At 34.3% G+C, this 17,362-nt stretch overlaps 2 protein-coding genes across 5 annotated transcripts; one reads left to right on the top strand and one right to left on the bottom strand.

Moving 5' to 3' along the window:
• The first annotated feature begins 5,008 nt into the window (after nucleotides 1-5,008).
• On the top strand, nucleotides 5,009-11,069 carry LOC113275442 (CDP-diacylglycerol--serine O-phosphatidyltransferase 1-like). 4 transcript variants are annotated; one of them, XM_026524943.1, is made up of 16 exons: nucleotides 5,025-5,310; nucleotides 5,460-5,487; nucleotides 5,620-5,740; nucleotides 5,863-5,905; nucleotides 6,146-6,341; nucleotides 7,722-7,787; nucleotides 7,906-7,965; nucleotides 8,211-8,301; nucleotides 8,768-8,822; nucleotides 8,929-9,008; nucleotides 9,133-9,249; nucleotides 9,361-9,445; nucleotides 9,520-9,611; nucleotides 10,074-10,327; nucleotides 10,425-10,513; nucleotides 10,783-11,069. In XM_026524943.1, the coding sequence occupies exons 5-16, from the start codon at nucleotides 6,166-6,168 to the stop codon at nucleotides 10,908-10,910; spliced, it is 1,293 nt and encodes a 430-aa protein (XP_026380728.1). In that variant the 5' UTR covers nucleotides 5,025-5,310; nucleotides 5,460-5,487; nucleotides 5,620-5,740; nucleotides 5,863-5,905; nucleotides 6,146-6,165; the 3' UTR covers nucleotides 10,911-11,069. The 4 variants fall into 4 exon arrangements, with proteins under 4 accessions (XP_026380729.1, XP_026380728.1, XP_026380727.1 ...); XM_026524942.1 differs by lacking the exon at nucleotides 5,460-5,487; XM_026524941.1 differs by lacking the exon at nucleotides 5,460-5,487 and having other exon boundaries at nucleotides 5,025-5,459.
• Nucleotides 10,972-13,038, bottom strand: LOC113275441. Its single transcript, XM_026524940.1, has 2 exons — nucleotides 12,825-13,038; nucleotides 10,972-12,740 (listed from the first exon to the last, which is right to left on the bottom strand). Exons 1-2 carry the CDS (start codon nucleotides 12,964-12,966, stop codon nucleotides 11,452-11,454), a joined length of 1,431 nt encoding a protein of 476 aa, XP_026380725.1. The 5' UTR covers nucleotides 12,967-13,038; the 3' UTR covers nucleotides 10,972-11,451.
• Between the last annotated feature and the right edge of the window lie 4,324 nt (nucleotides 13,039-17,362).

Genomic DNA, 17,362 nt, shown 5'->3' with positions numbered 1-17,362 from the left:
GAATATCCTCAAATTCTCATCTTTCGGGGCGTAAGCCCAAGAAAAGACATCTCAAACCCATCCTTCGCAAAATTAAACTAAATTTTTTTATATGAAAATGCTAGTCTCTCTCTATGCTAGACGTAATTGAGTTATTTTGTTATATAGAATTACAATATTAGATTTTTATTTTATATTTTTTGTTGTGTATGAATGCGTAAAACCAATATTCAAACTCTTGGGTAACGAAATACATGATATGGCAATTTTGGTATCACTAGTCATATTAGAAAAAAAATATTGTTTACCTATTGCATTAGCATGACTAAAGCTTCACATATTTCGTGTCCAAAGCACAATGCGTTGATGAAAATAACTTTTGCAAGTTATATTGAGAATACTTTCTGCAGTGAATTCATAAGAATGGTCTCTCGGGTCTATCCTCAAATCTCTAACAATACAGCTGATAAGAAAGGGTATTGAAGTGGAATTATGAAACCATAATAATTTACATGTCTTTCAAACTTATCGACGGAACATTAAAACTTAAGTACAGACACAAGATAAAGCATGGTAGGAAATTTTCATGCATGAATAGGTGAAGATGATGATGGATCTGGTGAACTTATTATGATGTTATATATATAGTCAAGTCAAGTAACATCTATCATTCAAGATGCGGCAGAGAAATGAATTTTGGACTAATGGTATTAATATAAATAAAACCGGGTAATCAATAAAATGTTTTTAATATATTGATGTGATAAAGGGATTTTTTGATCTCTTTGTTGTGAAGAACAATGTAAAGCTCGGGAATGTAGATAAAGTTGTTATCATGATATTTCTTATGATTGCATGCATGGTCTATAGTGCTAGAGATTCAAAGGGTTATTTCAAAAAAGATAAAAATAACTCATGGAAACAGAGCATTTTATACATGATCGGGAGAAATAGACTTGTATTTTGCTTAAAAGTATTTTGATATATGTTATGATCCGCTGCTCTTTTAAGGTGGATGAAGAATTTGAACTCATGGACGTTGCATATATTAAGTTAATATATGTATTTCAAGGTTATCCAACTTTATTAAAAAACAAAACTAGATTATAAAATATTGAGCTAATGATATTAATAATCAATATATAACATCCATAACAAAAGATATCCGTTTGTATATATCACGAAAACTAGTTTTTCAATTGGAGGAACTTTTTTCTATCCCGAATAAAATTTTTTTTTATAAAAAACATACCATTAAATTCTTTATATGTGTAAACCATTTAAAAAAGATGTTGATTACAGAAATAACACGTTACATCTAAACAAAAAATTAATTTTTATTAATTTTCTCATTTTTTTATGAATAAATTGATAAATAACAATCCCTGAAAATCTGCTTAAAGTATTTAAATATTTTATTCATTATTTGTAATACTAACACATTAATCTAATTACCATTATTTATTCAACAAATTCAATTGATTTTTGTTGACATCTTTATTTATTACACCCGTTTGACTTTGAAATCTCGGTGATGATTCTGTTTTAGAGTGACAACACCCGTTTCACGGAGAATATATTGATTACATTTCACTTTAGATTAGTATGTGTTTACTTGACGTGGTATTAGATAATAGTGCAATCCTAAATTTTAGGAAGTGATTAGATGGATTAGTATTTAAGAATTTATGTTTTATGTAAGGCCTATATAAGATGCAAAGATTTATAATGAAAATTTGAAGGTGGTAGCAATATAATATATCTCGCTCCTCTTTATGTATTAGGATATAAATCCCACACGGTATCAGAGCTGGGACAGAGAGTTGAGTTGAGAAAAGTTATAAGAAAAATTGAAAAGAAAAAGAACAATATAGAGGTCAAATGTTATAAATCATTGTTATATTTTTCAATCCCTTTCATTTATAATTTCCCTCGGCGGCTTTTTTCAAAAGATTTATGTTTTTTTTAGTTGTAATTAACGATAATATTGATATCTCTTAAGTCAATGTGGAAATCCTAAGGTCAGGTCATACCATACTGTAGTCAATGTTTAATTTAACAAGCAATAATTAAAGAAACACATTTAATATCAAAATCAAAATCGTGGGACTTCACTCATCTTTTTTAGTTTTAAATCTATTCTGATGATCAAGCAACAAGCTTTGACTCCTGGGTTTTGCATTACATTCAGCTTGTACCTGGCAGTCCTAAATTCTAGCGACCTTGCGACTTGCAATAACTTCCAAGCGATGAGCACGATCCAAACGTCTGGCTGCAGCTTCAATAGGGTCAGCAACATTATCCTTTAGCCGTTGTGTATTGATGTGCGACGCTTTGAAACAATTGTAACAATTGACTAGGGTGACTCTTTTTAGAGCGAGGCTTGAGCATGGCTTTGCCATACTTAGTATTAAAGTTAGCTGCTGATCTTGGAGCTGCTTCAACATTCACACCATAGACGGCAACAAATTCATTACAAGATGTCAAAAGTTTAGTAATTAGAACCTACAACTCCTTGTTGGTTCGTCCAGATTACTGACAAACTGTTCAATGGCGGCAAGGTTACCCTTGACAAACTGTTTAATGTCGTTAAACTGTCCCATCACTCAAACACTTTAGCTAAACCTTTGGTTTTCTTCTTCTTAAACCTTCACTCAAAAGATTTATGTAATATTAGGTGTTTTACCGTATCGATCTTATGTGTACGAATGGCCCAATTTAGACCAATATTCAATTTTTTGGGCAACAAATGCGATAATTTAAGTAGCATGATGATTTTGGTATTACTAGTCATATTATTGTTAGTGTTAGTAAAGCTTTACTATATATCAAGCCCAATTCACTTTGCATTAATGAAGACCATCTGACAAGATGTACCATGAAACACATTGTTGTTTGTACGTCATGATTTTCTAAAGCTCGTTGGTATTACTAAAACTTCACTATATTCATAATGCAACTTGTCAAGAGATTTTCATTTAGTATCGTGATTTAGGCTCGGAATATAGTGAAGCTTTAGTCTTATCCAATCAACAATACTATAACTAGTGCCAAAATCAATAAAGAACAATATAGAGCTCGGGAATGTGAAGAAAGTTGACACTGACTTAAATTTGAAGTTTATCAATTGCTTTTTCCCCTTATTTTTTATTTTGGAGGTTGAGTTATAACTCATTGCTAATGATTTTTCATTTTCTTTTATTTATAAATTTTTTCAAAGGAGTTTGTCAAAAATTAAAATAAATAAAAACTTTATAACAACTTAGTTAAATTTTTGTTTGATCGACAAATTTAAGTTTAAAGTAAAGAAATACACAAGGTTCATAAAGCATGAACCTCAGACATAGACCAAAGGGAACAAAAGGACTTAAGAACAGAACCAAAGACAACCAAGCAGACTATGTTACAAAACTAAAAAAACATCATCAGAAGGATGTAACACAACCACTCAACAAAAAGGAAATAGAAAATATTCAAGGTGAGTCTAAAACCGTCATCTTCCAATGACACATGAAGTCTTTTAGGATAACGTTATGGGATTCAGGTCGATGAGCAAAAAATAAGAAATATTATTCTCGATTTTTTGAGTTAATGTCGCTGAACATAACGTTGTACTTAACCACTTATTATTGAAGGGGTGATTATTCCTTTATTTTTCACAGTTTTCCGAAGGATAGCAGCTGTAAGAATGTTTAATAAGGATTTTCAAGACTTACTCCTAAGAACGAGTCAAGTACGGAGAGCCGCCATAACCGAAGACGAATCACCTCGAGGTGGCTAAACTCGACTATGAAAAATTCCAAGTGTGGCTAGAAGTCGGACAACGCAGCAGTAACAAGTGGGAGTTCTCTTAATTCGACTTTCTTTAAATGATTAACCCAAACTTTCCACTTTCTTTTACAAAACTTGTCTTGAGTGAGAACTTTCTCTTTGAAGCTATCCAAAGAAAGTAATTAATTCTGGAGGGCCAACATTTCGACCAAATTCTTGATGGATGCACACACTCAAGTTTATCTCAAAAGAATTTGGCTCGTATCAGCCTATTGTAGCACTTTTTTAATTGAGAAAACACCTTCATGTGCAGGTCTTTCCAAACTGTAATATCACTTCTATCGTTTGGGATCAAACAGCTACCGTTAATTTACAAATCAGTTATTTTATTCTAATTTTGCTCCTTTTACAACAAAAATTAAAATCCCTCGTAAAAAAAACGAGCCCAATTTTATGCACACCGGTTCACGTGATCATTCAACTTCAATATTTGGTTTAATTTCAGAAATTATTTAGCGAATGATGATATTTTTATTGTATGCATGACCAGTCATTAATTACTTAACCAACCGAATAAAAAAGTCAAGATAACACTCTTTAGAGAAGTATGAACAAATTCGAATTCAACAAAAAACCCTTTAATAACTTATGTTATTTATCCTAGTAAATTACTCTTTCCGTTCTTTTTTAATATGCCAGTTTTTATAAATAAAAATTTCAAAAAAATAGACAAATTTTCTAATTTGGAAAGTCAAATGTTATTTTAATTTTTTGGGACCATTTTTCTCTTAACTTCTTTTGATGACAAGTGTCATGTTGACCATTTCACTTTACTTCTTTTATTGACAAGTGTCATGAGGACTACTTTCAATGATTAGTTCTCTTAATTTCTTTAAATTTCGCTAAAAATAAAACTGGTCTATTAAAAAAGAACTGAGGGAATATGTTATTAGGATAAAATAGGTAAACCAAAGAAAAAAACTCTCTTGGTCTCTACCAAACCAAAGAAAAAAACATAATAGGTAAAAAGGCGGTCCTTTGCCATTAACTCATGATTAAGTGTCATTAGTAGTATCTTATAAGACAAAAAAACATCTTGGCATAACGCATACAAACTCCCTAACCCTTTCTCTTTGTGTTTGAGTTTGACCATCCTTCTCTCTTAATAAAGAAAAAAAAAAACGTTTACGTTTCTCTGTCTGTCTCTCTCTCTGTTGGGCTTTTTTACCCCACGACTCTTTTACTTCTTCCATCTCTGGCTCCCTCTACTTATAATCCTTCTTCTTCTTCTGAGAGAGAAGAAGACTCTCTTTTCAAGTGTCTCTCAGATTTCTTCTTCTGGTTATTTGATTATCATTTTTCATTATTATTATTATTACTTATTACGAGTAATATTTATCATCATTCTATCTCTCTCTAAACATCTAATCTTATCAATATAATATAGCATTGATTGATTAGTTCTATGAATGAATGAAGAATCAATCACATCAAAAATTGTCATCTTCTTCTTCGATCTTCTATTGACAGTTAGGGTTTTGGTTTTCGCATCACAATTAAGTAATCCAAAACATCTTATTCATCTTTGTTTCTTTTTTAATTTTAATTTCAGTCCCTTTCTTCTTCTCCTCCTCTCTGTTTTCTCACTTCCTCTTCCTTCTTTCTCGTTCATATCAATTCTTAAGCTACATAAATTTCGTTTATTTCAGGTGCCCACCCAAATATTTCGGATTTTTGGTAACCGAAATATTAAATTTTGCGTACCTTGAAAAGAAAAAGTTTGATTTTTGTTGTTGTTGTTGTTTATTTTGAGATTTTGAGAATGTTATTGATATTTGATTTGTGCATTCTTCTGAAATTTATGTGAAGGTTTTTGAAGCTCAAAGTAATTTTTTCAAAATTCGTTGTTAACGAATTTAATGGTTGGAGTAGGACTCTAGGAGAGTATTATGTGGGTTGGACTTGTTTTTTCTTGATAGTGCCTCGCAAGGTTTGCGCTAGTTTTGATAGAATCATGTATTTTTTTTTTGGGTTATTTGGGTACTGAATTCAGCTTGCATATACTTATTAATTATGTGGGGTTAATCTATAAAGTTGTTTACCTGAATGCAGATTTATGCAGCATTAACTAGCTTAATTCAGAGTAGTTTTTAAGGTTAGTTCAAATGAAGCTCTGCTTCTACTTGTAGTAGGTAGAAACCGATTTTCAAGTGTCTGAATGAAAATTGCTTAACAGGTGTTTGGGATTTTTCCCAAATAGCATTTATAGTTGGCAATCAAATTATGGATTGCTCATGATTTATGTACACTAAGTTTCTGTTTGTATTTTTCTTTTTACTTGCTTAGCAATGGAGTTAGTTTGTCTAACCTACCAAAACTTACAATTGAATTGCAGGATAATTAAAACATAGGCTTATGGAGCCTAATGGTCATAGAAAGGCTAACAAAAGGGATCCTGTTGTTCGTGAGGACAAAGAGGTGGTGAATATTTCAAGTAGTTGTGATGAGCTTCAATCACTTGATCCATGGACAGCATGGGCGTACAAGCCTCGTACTGTCTCTTTCCTCTTTATTGGCGCCTGCTTACTTATGTGAGTTCCTCACTCTAAGAATTCTATTTCTGATACAGTCATTTTCTAGATTTTCTCTGGTACATTGTTTTCTATTAACTACGTCATTCTCAGTGACTGATGGTTGAGTCTCCATTTTGTTTTGTTTTTCTTCAGTCGACTTTGTGAGTCACATAAGGCTCAGATTCATTTATATCTATTCTATCTCCTCAACAGTTTAAATCTTTCTTACGCCTCTTTCCCTTTCTTCATACCTAATTATCCACATTTCTGTTATCCACATCAGAAATGTTACCAATGAGAAGCCAATCAATGTAGTATAAGTAAACACATTATGTTATACACTTCGTCTTAGACTACTCAATAACTTTATGGATATTGGATATGATTGATTGATATAGGAAGGATGAAAAAAGTGGAAGATTTGCCGAATGATATTTCAAATTAGAGCTGAAACCCTTATCTCTCTCCTCTGCTGTTTTATATGCTTTCTCATGTACCATGAGGCTATCCGGTTAAACTAATTGGTTTTCAAATGTTAAAATGACTGCTGAAGTTATTTTTCCCATGCTCTATTTTGATGGACAGTGATTCTGAGTTCAAATTATGACATACTAACGGCAGAATAATAAAAAACTCTAGTTAACCATATTTAGGCTCTAGCCTAGAGCTAACTGGATAAACTTGAGAGACCTCAATCTATTCCAGCATGACTTTGTTCGCCTTTACTGACTCAGCAGAGTAGTTCCACAAAACTGGGACATGCACTTGTACTCCCAGTTTGAACATTTCAAGCCTGCAAGCTTATGTCTGAGTACCCGTACAGGTTTCTTTCTAGTATTCTAGCTGATCCCGAACTCAAACCATTCGGTCCACTTAGAGACAGCTCAATCTTATTTTATGCAAATTTTATCGGAAATTCAGCATAATATGGTTGTTTCCATGTAACACTTAGTCTGAGACTCATATTACTGACATATCTAGGCATGCCAGGGGGGACATAACTGGCACCAAGGCTAGATGTTTGGTATGCTAGAATGCAATACCTCTGTGTCTAGTGCTGCATGCTTCATCAGCATCCATGCTGCGCATCTAAGGATATCCAGTGATTATTTTGATACAGATTCTTCAGGGCTGATCTAATTTTTTCTATTTTGGGTTATTATTTAGTTTGTATCCACGTGTTACCAAGTGCTTAAAAACTTTTTATATTGGTGTCAATATACTGGGCAAAACTGTTTGTGTGTGCTGTGATGCTGTTGTTGCCTGGGTGTTTTAATTGGAATCTCTTGGTTCTGCACCTAGCTGAAGCCTTATTTTAGAACTGGATTTATCAAGGTTAATGCTGTGAATGATATCCTTCAATGAAATTAGTGCTTACTTTATTCATTCGCTTATCAGATGGGCAAGTGGAGTTCTTGATCCGGAGAGTAGTTCATCACCTGATATTGTTTCATCAGTTAAGAGGTATGTCATTTATATCTGAAAAATTGCGAGGGTTGCAGTTTGTATTATTTTGTCTATATATTATCGTTTTAGTCTTAAACTGTTAAATTCATTGATTCCCAGGCCTTTTATTTTTCAGGGGTGTGTGGGCAATGATTGTTGTCTTCCTCACTTATTGTTTACTTCAAGCACCTTCAACGTAAGTTACAAATTACTAGCTGCTTGCATGTATAGTGATAAGATTTCTCTTTACCTTACTTTTTGTTGATGTCATGATTAGGAAGTGGTGGATATGTCAACCTTATGCTGGCTAAATTTAATTTTGCAGCTCTCTCAACATTTTTCTTTCTTCCTTCATAGCTTATATAATAGAATAATAGTTACAGGACTTGCCGAAGGACTGAGGACATACTGTTAAGTGACTGCTCCTCTTTTCTTTTCCAGGGTGCTTATTAGGCCGCATCCTGCACTTTGGCGATTAGTTCATGGAATGGCAGTTATTTACCTTGTTGCGCTTACATTTTTACTTTTCCAGGTTTGTTTCTCTGCTAATTGAGATTGTAAAACCTGTTGTTTCTCTGGTCCAAATTATAGTGATCTGGGGTTTTTGCTAAGCTGTCCTGTGATCAACCAAACTTCTATCCTATTAGTAATTAGAAAAATATATGTGATACCTGTAGAAGGTTCATAACCCCAAAACAACTGTAGCTGTCCTATTAGGCTATTATAGTGTATACTGTTCATACATCAGACATTTCAAAACTTTCCAATGTAGAAGTTCGACAATTCAGTCAACAACAGAAAAGTCAATTGCCACTGTGCTTATTAGTGTATTAGTTCATCTCCTGTCATTTTGTTCAAATGTGTACTTAATTTCTTAAAGTTAACTGGCATTAGTATTTCGGTGTTTACATACTGAAGTTCATCTGCTGATCTGGGATCCATTAGTGTATATGTGCAACCATCTATGGTGTTTGACTAAGCAACTTTTCTGTTTCCAGAGACGTGATGATGCTAGGCAGTTCATGAAATTTCTTCATCCCGATCTTGGTGTTGGTATTACACTTGGCCCTGAAGACCTTTTCATCATGTTGGAAAAGCTCGTTCAATCTTTAACTCTTACTCTGTCTTTTGTGGCTCATTTTTTCTGTACTTTCTGCAGAGCTTCCTGAAAGATCTTATGGTACAGATTGCCGTATTTATGTGCCGGAGAATACAAATAACAGGTTTAAGAATGTTTATGTATGATGTCCTCTTTCACATCTCACTATATAGTTTTACTTTTCATGTTTATCACATACATTCTCTCAAAGTTTTAAAATGAGCGAGGGACTAAGGCCTTTATTTTGAACTCATTTCTTTATAGGACACATTGTTTGATGAATTTGTTCTGGCTCATATATTTGGATGGTGGGGTAAAGCTATAATGATCCGTAATCAGCCTCTTTTGTGGGTCTTGTCGATCGGGTTTGAGTTTCTGGAGGTTAGTTTTTCATATTTCTGTTTTAGGAGGAAATGGCATGTGCTGTGTATTAGGGGATGCTAGATTGCTAGTTTATTGGAACAAACTAATCTGTTAAATTGACTATTGCAGCTCACGTTTCGGCACATGTTACCTAATTTTAATGAGTGCTGGTGGGACAGTATTATTCTGGACATTTTGATCTGCAATTGGTTCGGTGAGACTTCTGAAACCACAACTGAGTTTTTAATTTGAATAGCTTGAGTTTTTAATTCATGGTAAACTTTTCAGGTATCTGGGCTGGAATGCGCACGGTCCGGTACTTTGATGGGAGAACATACGAGTGGGTTGGTATAAGCCGCCAGCCAAATATTATCGGTAAAGTATGTTCTGTTTCTCTTCTATCATATACATTATCTTAAAATTAGTTCGTCTTTAATTATTTACTAAGTAGATTACTAGATTATATGTAGAGTTAATTGTTGTCCAAGTGAAGTGAACCCTTTTTGGTTTGCTTGGAAGGACGTTCAGCCGTAGGAAAATATGTATTTACGCCTCAATAGGAGGACTAAAGCACCCCAATTACCTCTTTGGTTGAAAGCAGTCACAACCAATTGACAGATGGTGATACATATGCTATACTTATAAACATGATACTCTATTATCATGGAAAGTGATCAAGACCTATTGTGGCTATTGGGCCCACATGTAGATGATCCTGGTGTTGAATTTCAGTGGCCAGTGGTAAATGCCTAGATTTCCTTAGTAGTGGAAATTGTAATCGTCTCTTGAGAAATCTGATTTCTCTGCGAGTTTTCACTTTACTTTTGCTTCTTTGATTTCAGGTAAAGCGAACATTAGGTCAATTCACACCTGCTCAATGGGACAAAGATGAATGGCATCCCCTGCTTGGCCCCTGGCGGTTCATCCAAGTTCTCTGTCTCTGCATCATCTTCTTGACTGTGGAGCTAAATACCTTTTTTCTTAAGTTTTGCCTCTGGATTCCTCCTCGAAACCCTGTTATTAGTTATAGGTTGATATTATGGTGGCTAATTGCCATTCCTACAATCCGCGAGTACAATTCATATTTACAAGACAGGTATGCTCTCATTCTCACGCTCACACACATTAAGACAAACATTCACATATATACATGTGAACATCTTTTTTCTTACTTTTCCTTTTATTGATTCCAGAAAAACAGTGAAAAAGGTCGGAGCATTCTGTTGGCTTTCCATCGCGATTTGCATAGTTGAACTCCTTATATGCATCAAATTCGGGGATGGTGAGTTATACAATCTGATACTCACAAGTATTCCTTAAGATTACTGTGCACTCACATTTGCCAATTTATTATGCGCTTTTGAGTTCAACTCCCATTTTAAAAGTGAAAGTGGTTAACAATCTTCAGCCGTCTCCATGGGATTGTCATTAGAGTAGTATAAAAACCCCATTCCTCCGAAGGATTATGTCATGACCACACTCCGATGATGCCTAGCAAAATACTTCCAGTACAGTGATACTAATCTGACATTTTTTTCCCGTTCTCTCCAGGCTTGTTTCCCCACTCAATGCCTCAATGGCTGGTGATTTTCTGGTCAGGCGCAGGGGTTACACTCACGATATTCATTATCTTGTGGTCATGGCAACATCATCGAACTTTAATGAGAAAGAGGCTGTGATTTTCCTTCATATTTGTATTTGTGGTACATTAATTTTTTTAATAACTTTTCTTTTGTTTTGATGGATATCCATCCAAGTTGTACATAAACCATCTATCACCTTTCGCGATCTGTAAATCAGTGGCAGCCCCAGCTTAAGGAAAAGATATATTTTTTCAACTCTCAACTTTTCCATCACTTTCAAGAATCGGCTATTTTAACATTACTCTCAACGTGGGGCTGACGTTGAACACTCAATACTATTGTGGTTGATACTTTGAGAATATCCTGCGGGGGTCCATTATAAACAACACGCCACTTACTCCCTTTTTTGCATTGATGGGAATTTTCCTCTTCTCCCTTGCAGTAAAGTTTGCATTACACTCACGGCAAGTGGTGGCAACTTTTGCATGCGCAATTCCTAAAATTTGTGGCGTTATTATTTTCTTCTTATGAGATCCCTTCTTTTCATTATTGCAAATTACATACTACTTCAAAATGTCCCTGTTGTGCCACCATGTACAAAACATTAAAGTGAAGTAATTTTTACATTTCTCTGTTTCTATGAATGGAGAAGCTTAAGCGCTTCTACCAAAGTAACCCTAAAACTAGCAACATCAAGCTTTACATTTTGTTTCTCTAGATAAACAGATTTAACTGCTTCCCACCCTAGTTTTGCAAATGAGGTTGGGTCCCTAAAGACAACATGATTGCGCGGGTATACTTCCATTAAACTACTTTCTTCTTCCCTTATCTTATACTCCAAGTATCTCAATTTCATTTCTACTGCTGGCTCCCCAAAATCATGCCTTGAAAGCCATTCCAATCCACCCAAAGGAATAATTTGAATCACTACTGCGTTAGTTGGAAGGAATGCAAGATTTGTTAAACCGGCACCGTGGACACCCATCATTACATCACAAGAATTCACTGTACGGGCGAATTCTGACGGCGTAGTTGTTACCCCCGGTTCTGCTACAACTACTTCATATCCCATGCTTGAAGCCATATTAGCTATTTCTTCTTCGTTTGTGAATTTTCGAGTACCTTTACGTGAAACAATTAGGAGCCTCGGTTTCTTGGTTGCATTTTGACCTTCATTGATTGTTATGGCTGTTGATCTATTCAGAGAGTAAGCTTTTCTCAAGAACTGAGTGAAATCTGTCACCGAATAGCCTTTCGGAGACTTGAAAGGATCAACACCAAACTCCTTGTGATGTTTGAGACCGACGATAACTCTACCATAACAATGGACATTGTTTTCATTGTCCATGTTGATGATAGGGTATTTAGATAGCTGTTTTAGAATTGGCCTATATTTCGCAATCCAATAAGGTTTGAAATCCTTGACAAGTAATTGAACTTGTTGGTGAAATTGATAGGAAGTAATAAAAAGCGGAACAAGTATATCTGTAAAATCATGGAATTGGTTCCCGGCATAACCTCCAAGGGAGAAAATAATTGCGGGAACACCATGAGTATAGCTGCAAACAGAGTTTATTCTTCTGTCATTTCCGACCAAGGATTCCACTGATAATTCTGTAGTGGATGTCATTGCAGCTTTATCTCCTTTTCGAGCATAAGGTCTGATTCTCCATGATTCATTCAAGTCCATATTATCGTACCGAGGTGAAGTAAAAAGGACGGTTGATCGTTTCCCGTGAATTCTTATATCTCCTTCAATATCACAATAATCTGACCGTGGTTCCAATATATTGCACGCTGGCCTGTTGGTTTCAGCCTGCAGCTTCATTTTGGTATTTAATATTTGACGGGGACTTCTGCTGATTATATTCTCATCAATCTGCAACATTCTTGGCCTGGCGGCATTTATCGACAGCCTCGAATTCACTGCAAAATTACATTCGCATTTAGAACACTTACACAGTTTGAATTATGAACTGATAAGGGAACTGTAAAACCAAATATACTTACAAATTGGGAGATGGGAGAAAGATGGCTTAAAGACAGTGAAACAAGTAAGCAGAAAGACAAAAAACGCAAGCAAAGCTCCGTAACTCAATTTCTTTTGCTCCTTCCGGCTAAAACTTTTAGCCAATATTGCGTTATTCTCCATACAGTCCTTAAGCTAATGTTCCTCCTTTCTATGTCTTCTCACTTTGTCTTTCTGTTTCTCTAGAAGTGTCTCTTTTCCTTACATAGAAGTGAGAATAGGATATATATGGTAGAGAATTGAGTTGAAGAATGTGTGTATGATGGATTATCAATTAGTGCATGTCTGCAGGTCTAGTGCTCTAGTAGCTTATAAAAATTCATGGAGCCCATGTTTATTCTTTAAGCATTTCTGTGATTTTTGATTTTATTTATGAGCACCTAAACAAAATTAGTTGACAAAAGGAATTGGGCAGTCAAAATCAGTGGACTGCACTAAATAATTAAACAAATCGTTATTTAGAAAAGACTAACAAACTATTTTGATTTTTTTTGTATAACTTATTGTATATTTTGGTAACACGTACGTTATTACGTTAACATCTCGAAAATAATTAAAAAGCTAACAAATAATTTGGATTACATTTCTTTGACAAGCGCGACAGCAGCAACCAAAATCCGGAACAAAATCAACCGACAACGCGCTGTATCGTATCTGTTAAGCACCTACTGCATGACTCACTCTTAAATCGGTGTTGCATTTGCTTATATTTATTTCCTAATTCCTAGTTGCTTCCCGCAAGCTTCAATGTCAACTAGTTTATCGGTGTTCGAAGTTTCATACCAAAGTTTCCAAGCATATGATGCATACAGTACATCAAATTCTATGAGACATTGCCATTTCAGTAATGAAGAGTATTTTGTTTTATACAAATTTTATAACTCCAAGATACAAGTACTACTCTGCGAACAAAAATTCTAAAATGACCACGGCAGAATATTAATTGAATACTAAGTAAGTAGGATTTGAATATTTTTTTTATCCCATTACTATTTTCATTTGCAAATGCCTATGAAAAGGAAAGACCCCTTGCTATTATTTTTTTTTTATTTTTTTTTACTTCCTCCAAATAGGAGGAGTGGACTACACAGCATGGCCTTCCTATAAAGCAACGTTTGGTGAAGGCCATAATCATTAAAATTATTAACCAACATGCTCTAATTATAACAAAAGAAAACTAGTTAATATTAACCGCATGGGCCAAATGAAGGATTTAGATGTCTTAACAAACCATACCTTTTATCTTGGTGTTTGTCTGCACTCTCTTTTCGCTATTCCTCTAAAAAAGAGTTTTTCTTGGTGGTGGTGGAGGTGGAGGTATGCATGATCAATGATGATGCAGTATAGGAGAAGAAACATCCTAATTCTAATTAATTAGGTTTGAGTTTTCTCATCTGCCTCTTTGATTTTTCATAAGTTGAACCCTTAAAACGAGTGGTAGTATTTTACAATATTATGTTTGAATGGTTTTAGATTCTCCACACTTCGTACTTGATTTTCTATAGTTTTTTTATGGGACAATTGGGAGTAATATGTCCCGGCCGGATTTGAGTGCTATATCCCACCTGAGACATACAGGATTATGAATTTTTGTTTATACTCCTTTTTAATTGCTATAGGAATGAGTTTCGTGGTGATATCCTTCCTCATCTTCCTACTACCATATATGAATTTTAAGTGGGGGCATTAACTAATGCATTTGCATGCTCACCTAGCACATCTATTGAAACAAGAGGTGGTAGAGCCAACCAACATAGGGATGGTGACCCTTTGGCATGGTGTGTATTATTGAAGGGGACCTAGAAATAATCAGAAATGGGGTGAAAGGAACAAGCCAACAGGGGGCGACTTCAGCAACAACCACACCTTCTAAAAGGTAGCATTGTCAACAATGTTAATTGCTAGAGCTAAAGAAAAATGGACTAAGAATGGGAGAAGGATTCAAGGTTCTGGCATCAATTAGCTTCTTATATATACAGAATTAACATCATTCACTGTCTTAAAACAGGTGGTAATTTGTTTAGCGACCTTTGGAAAAATCATAAAGATCTAACAATAGAGGAGGTTGATGAGAGTATTACTTGAATGTATCTTTCATGATTCTCGGTTTGAGTTATTACTTCGTGGTATCTAAGAAGATTATTCTTCTTATGTACCTTGAAATTATACTTCGTTCTTTAGTTTTCTTTTTGCTCTTGTTTCTTCAGAGCTTCGTTGCTTTAGTTTTTTCTTTGTGCTCTTGTTTTTCAGAGTCTTGTCGCTCTTTACCTGCACACAATATACATTTTAATATATTCCTATTAACCGATCAAAAAAAAGAAAAAGAATAGGTGGTAATTTGTGTTACATCAAAAGAAGATAGCTGATGAGTCTAAACTTTTTATATTTTTTTGTTCACTGAGCAACATGTTATTAGACGTCCGTTGATCATCCGGACCTTCCTTCACTTTATGTTATGGAGACTATAGCTTTATGTTAAGGTCATTTCAAAGCTGTTTAATAATTCTTCATTCGATCGTTGCTGATTTTCAATGTGCTTTTGTTCATGATGGCAGATCAATGAAGAAATTGTAATTGTATGAGGTAATTGATTCAAGAAGGCGTTTGATTACATAAATTAGAATTATATTGACATGACTTTGGATAATTTTTAATAATTTGTATAGAAGTCAGATGGTATGTTTCCAATCCTAGATTTGCGGTTGTTCTTATGGGTGAAGCTGCCAGTTTTTTCTAGAGCCAGAAACGAGTTTGGAAAGGTGATACAATCTCACCCTTTCTTTTCATTTTCATTGATGAATTACTTTCTTATATGCTTAAAAAGGTAGTTGAAGATGGTCTTTCAATGGGTTTCAAAGTTGCATAGAATAGTACTGTTATCATCCACTTACGGTTTCCAGATGACTTAATATCCTTTCTAGATGATGGTGAGGAACGGGTGTAAAACTAAAGGATGTTCTTCTTGGTTTTGGAATATTTATGATTCAAGATAAATTTCAGGAAAAGTGTTATTGTTAGAGCATTGCTCGGTTGGAACCACCAAGCGTTGGTATGTCAAGTTTGGTTATCATATTTTAGTTCCAAATCGTGTGAAGTTGTTTGATATGATTACTAAAGTCAACTTCGTTAAGTTAGATTATTAACAATATAGATGTTGAGACTTGCTCTTGTTACTCCGAAGAACCTGAAGACGTATCAGCATCAACAAGCACATCATCCTTCAGTTCGAGGTTAATAACACTTGTTTAATTTTTTATCTATGTTTCTTTCAAATGGTTTATATTGAAAACATAGTATGCGAAGTTTGTTTAGGTGTCTGTAGTATTGGTAACTTGATGATTTCATTATAATCAAAGTGTCAAGGAATGATATACTAGTTGCTTCTTAGAAATTTGGTATATGGAGTTACGATGTATAGTTTATATATTGGACTTCGTAGATTTGACATAACACCATTTAGTAATTCGTTATTATTTAGTGAGTTGAACTTTCAGGTTGATTCCATACCTAGAAAACTATATTCTCACGGTTTAAGGAAGTATACTTTCAAAACTTGTTTCCTAGTTGAAAATGATTCAAATGATCTATTCTAGGATCTATACCTTACTAGGAGTCTATATATCTCTAGTAGAACCAATACTTAGTTGATCATGTTCACAGTTTCAGTTTGTCTATTACTTTAGGGTTTGCATAGATACCAAAAATATATTTGGTTAAAACATTTTTTTCACAAAATGTCGACATAATATATTTGAACATGTGCTAAACTCTTATTACTTAATGTTCAAGACCAGAATATTCAAAATATCTTTTAGATATTCAGAATTATATGCTTTCCATATTCCAGGATAAGCATATCTCTGTACCTATTTTACTGAAGTATATGGTTTATAATAGATGATATAAGTTGTCATCCAAGAGAAATTTTGGTACCTCTGCCGGATTACAGTTGGAATATAACAAAACTGAAAATATACATTCATTGCATATTTTAAGAATTTTCAGATTCTATAATTCCTTGTTATCGTAATAGGTGTTGGTCATTACACTATACATATTAGAGATGGTATTCTTACAAACTGATCATCTTTTAAACATGCTACTTAACCATTAGTGTGGGAATCCCACTAGTTTTATTCCCGTATTAGTCGTCGGATAGGAGATTATACTAATTAGGTGAAACCTCTTACCTGCATTTCGTTTAAAGATTTCGGTGGGATCAAGAAGTTCTAGTAATAACGAAGTGGGAATCTAAAAATTAGTATTGTTATTTTAGTTTTCATTATTAATTTGATTGACTTTGAATCTTGATAGGTCTAGTATGTTTATTCTGTGATCCTTCTCTTATGAAATAAGGTCACTCGACCTAGTTTAAGGATCGACGATTTCATATCTGCTTTATTGCTTCAAGATATGAAGATATGACTAGTGACCATTCATTGTTAAGGCCGGTTCCTATGTCCATGGCAAAGGAATGAGTATGCCACTTTTGCACCTACTATGGTCATGGAAATGTGGC

The sequence above is a fragment of the Papaver somniferum genome, chromosome 4 (assembly GCF_003573695.1).
Source record: "Papaver somniferum cultivar HN1 chromosome 4, ASM357369v1, whole genome shotgun sequence".
NCBI classification, from domain to species: Eukaryota; Viridiplantae; Streptophyta; class Magnoliopsida; order Ranunculales; family Papaveraceae; genus Papaver; species Papaver somniferum.
The sequence above is the reverse complement of the archived record's forward strand: the minus strand, read 5'-3'. Positions and strand labels throughout refer to the sequence as shown.

What these genes read in the sequence shown, in the direction of transcription:
- LOC113275442 (XM_026524942.1), top strand. Translation starts at nt 6,166, where the DNA reads ATGGAGCCTAATGGTCATAGAAAGGCTAACAAAAGGGATCCTGTTGTT. An exon ending in TCATCCCGATCTTGGTGTTG is followed by an intron (nt 8,823 to 8,928) that starts GTATTACACTTG and finishes TACTTTCTGCAG; the next exon opens with AGCTTCCTGAAAGATCTTAT. An exon ending in TTTGATCTGCAATTGGTTCG is followed by an intron (nt 9,446 to 9,519) that starts GTGAGACTTCTG and finishes TAAACTTTTCAG; the next exon opens with GTATCTGGGCTGGAATGCGC.
- LOC113275441 (XM_026524940.1), bottom strand. Translation starts at nt 12,966, where the DNA reads ATGGAGAATAACGCAATATTGGCTAAAAGTTTTAGCCGGAAGGAGCAA. An exon ending in TTTCTCCCATCTCCCAATTT is followed by an intron (nt 12,741 to 12,824) that starts GTAAGTATATTT and finishes GTAATTTTGCAG; the next exon opens with TGAATTCGAGGCTGTCGATA.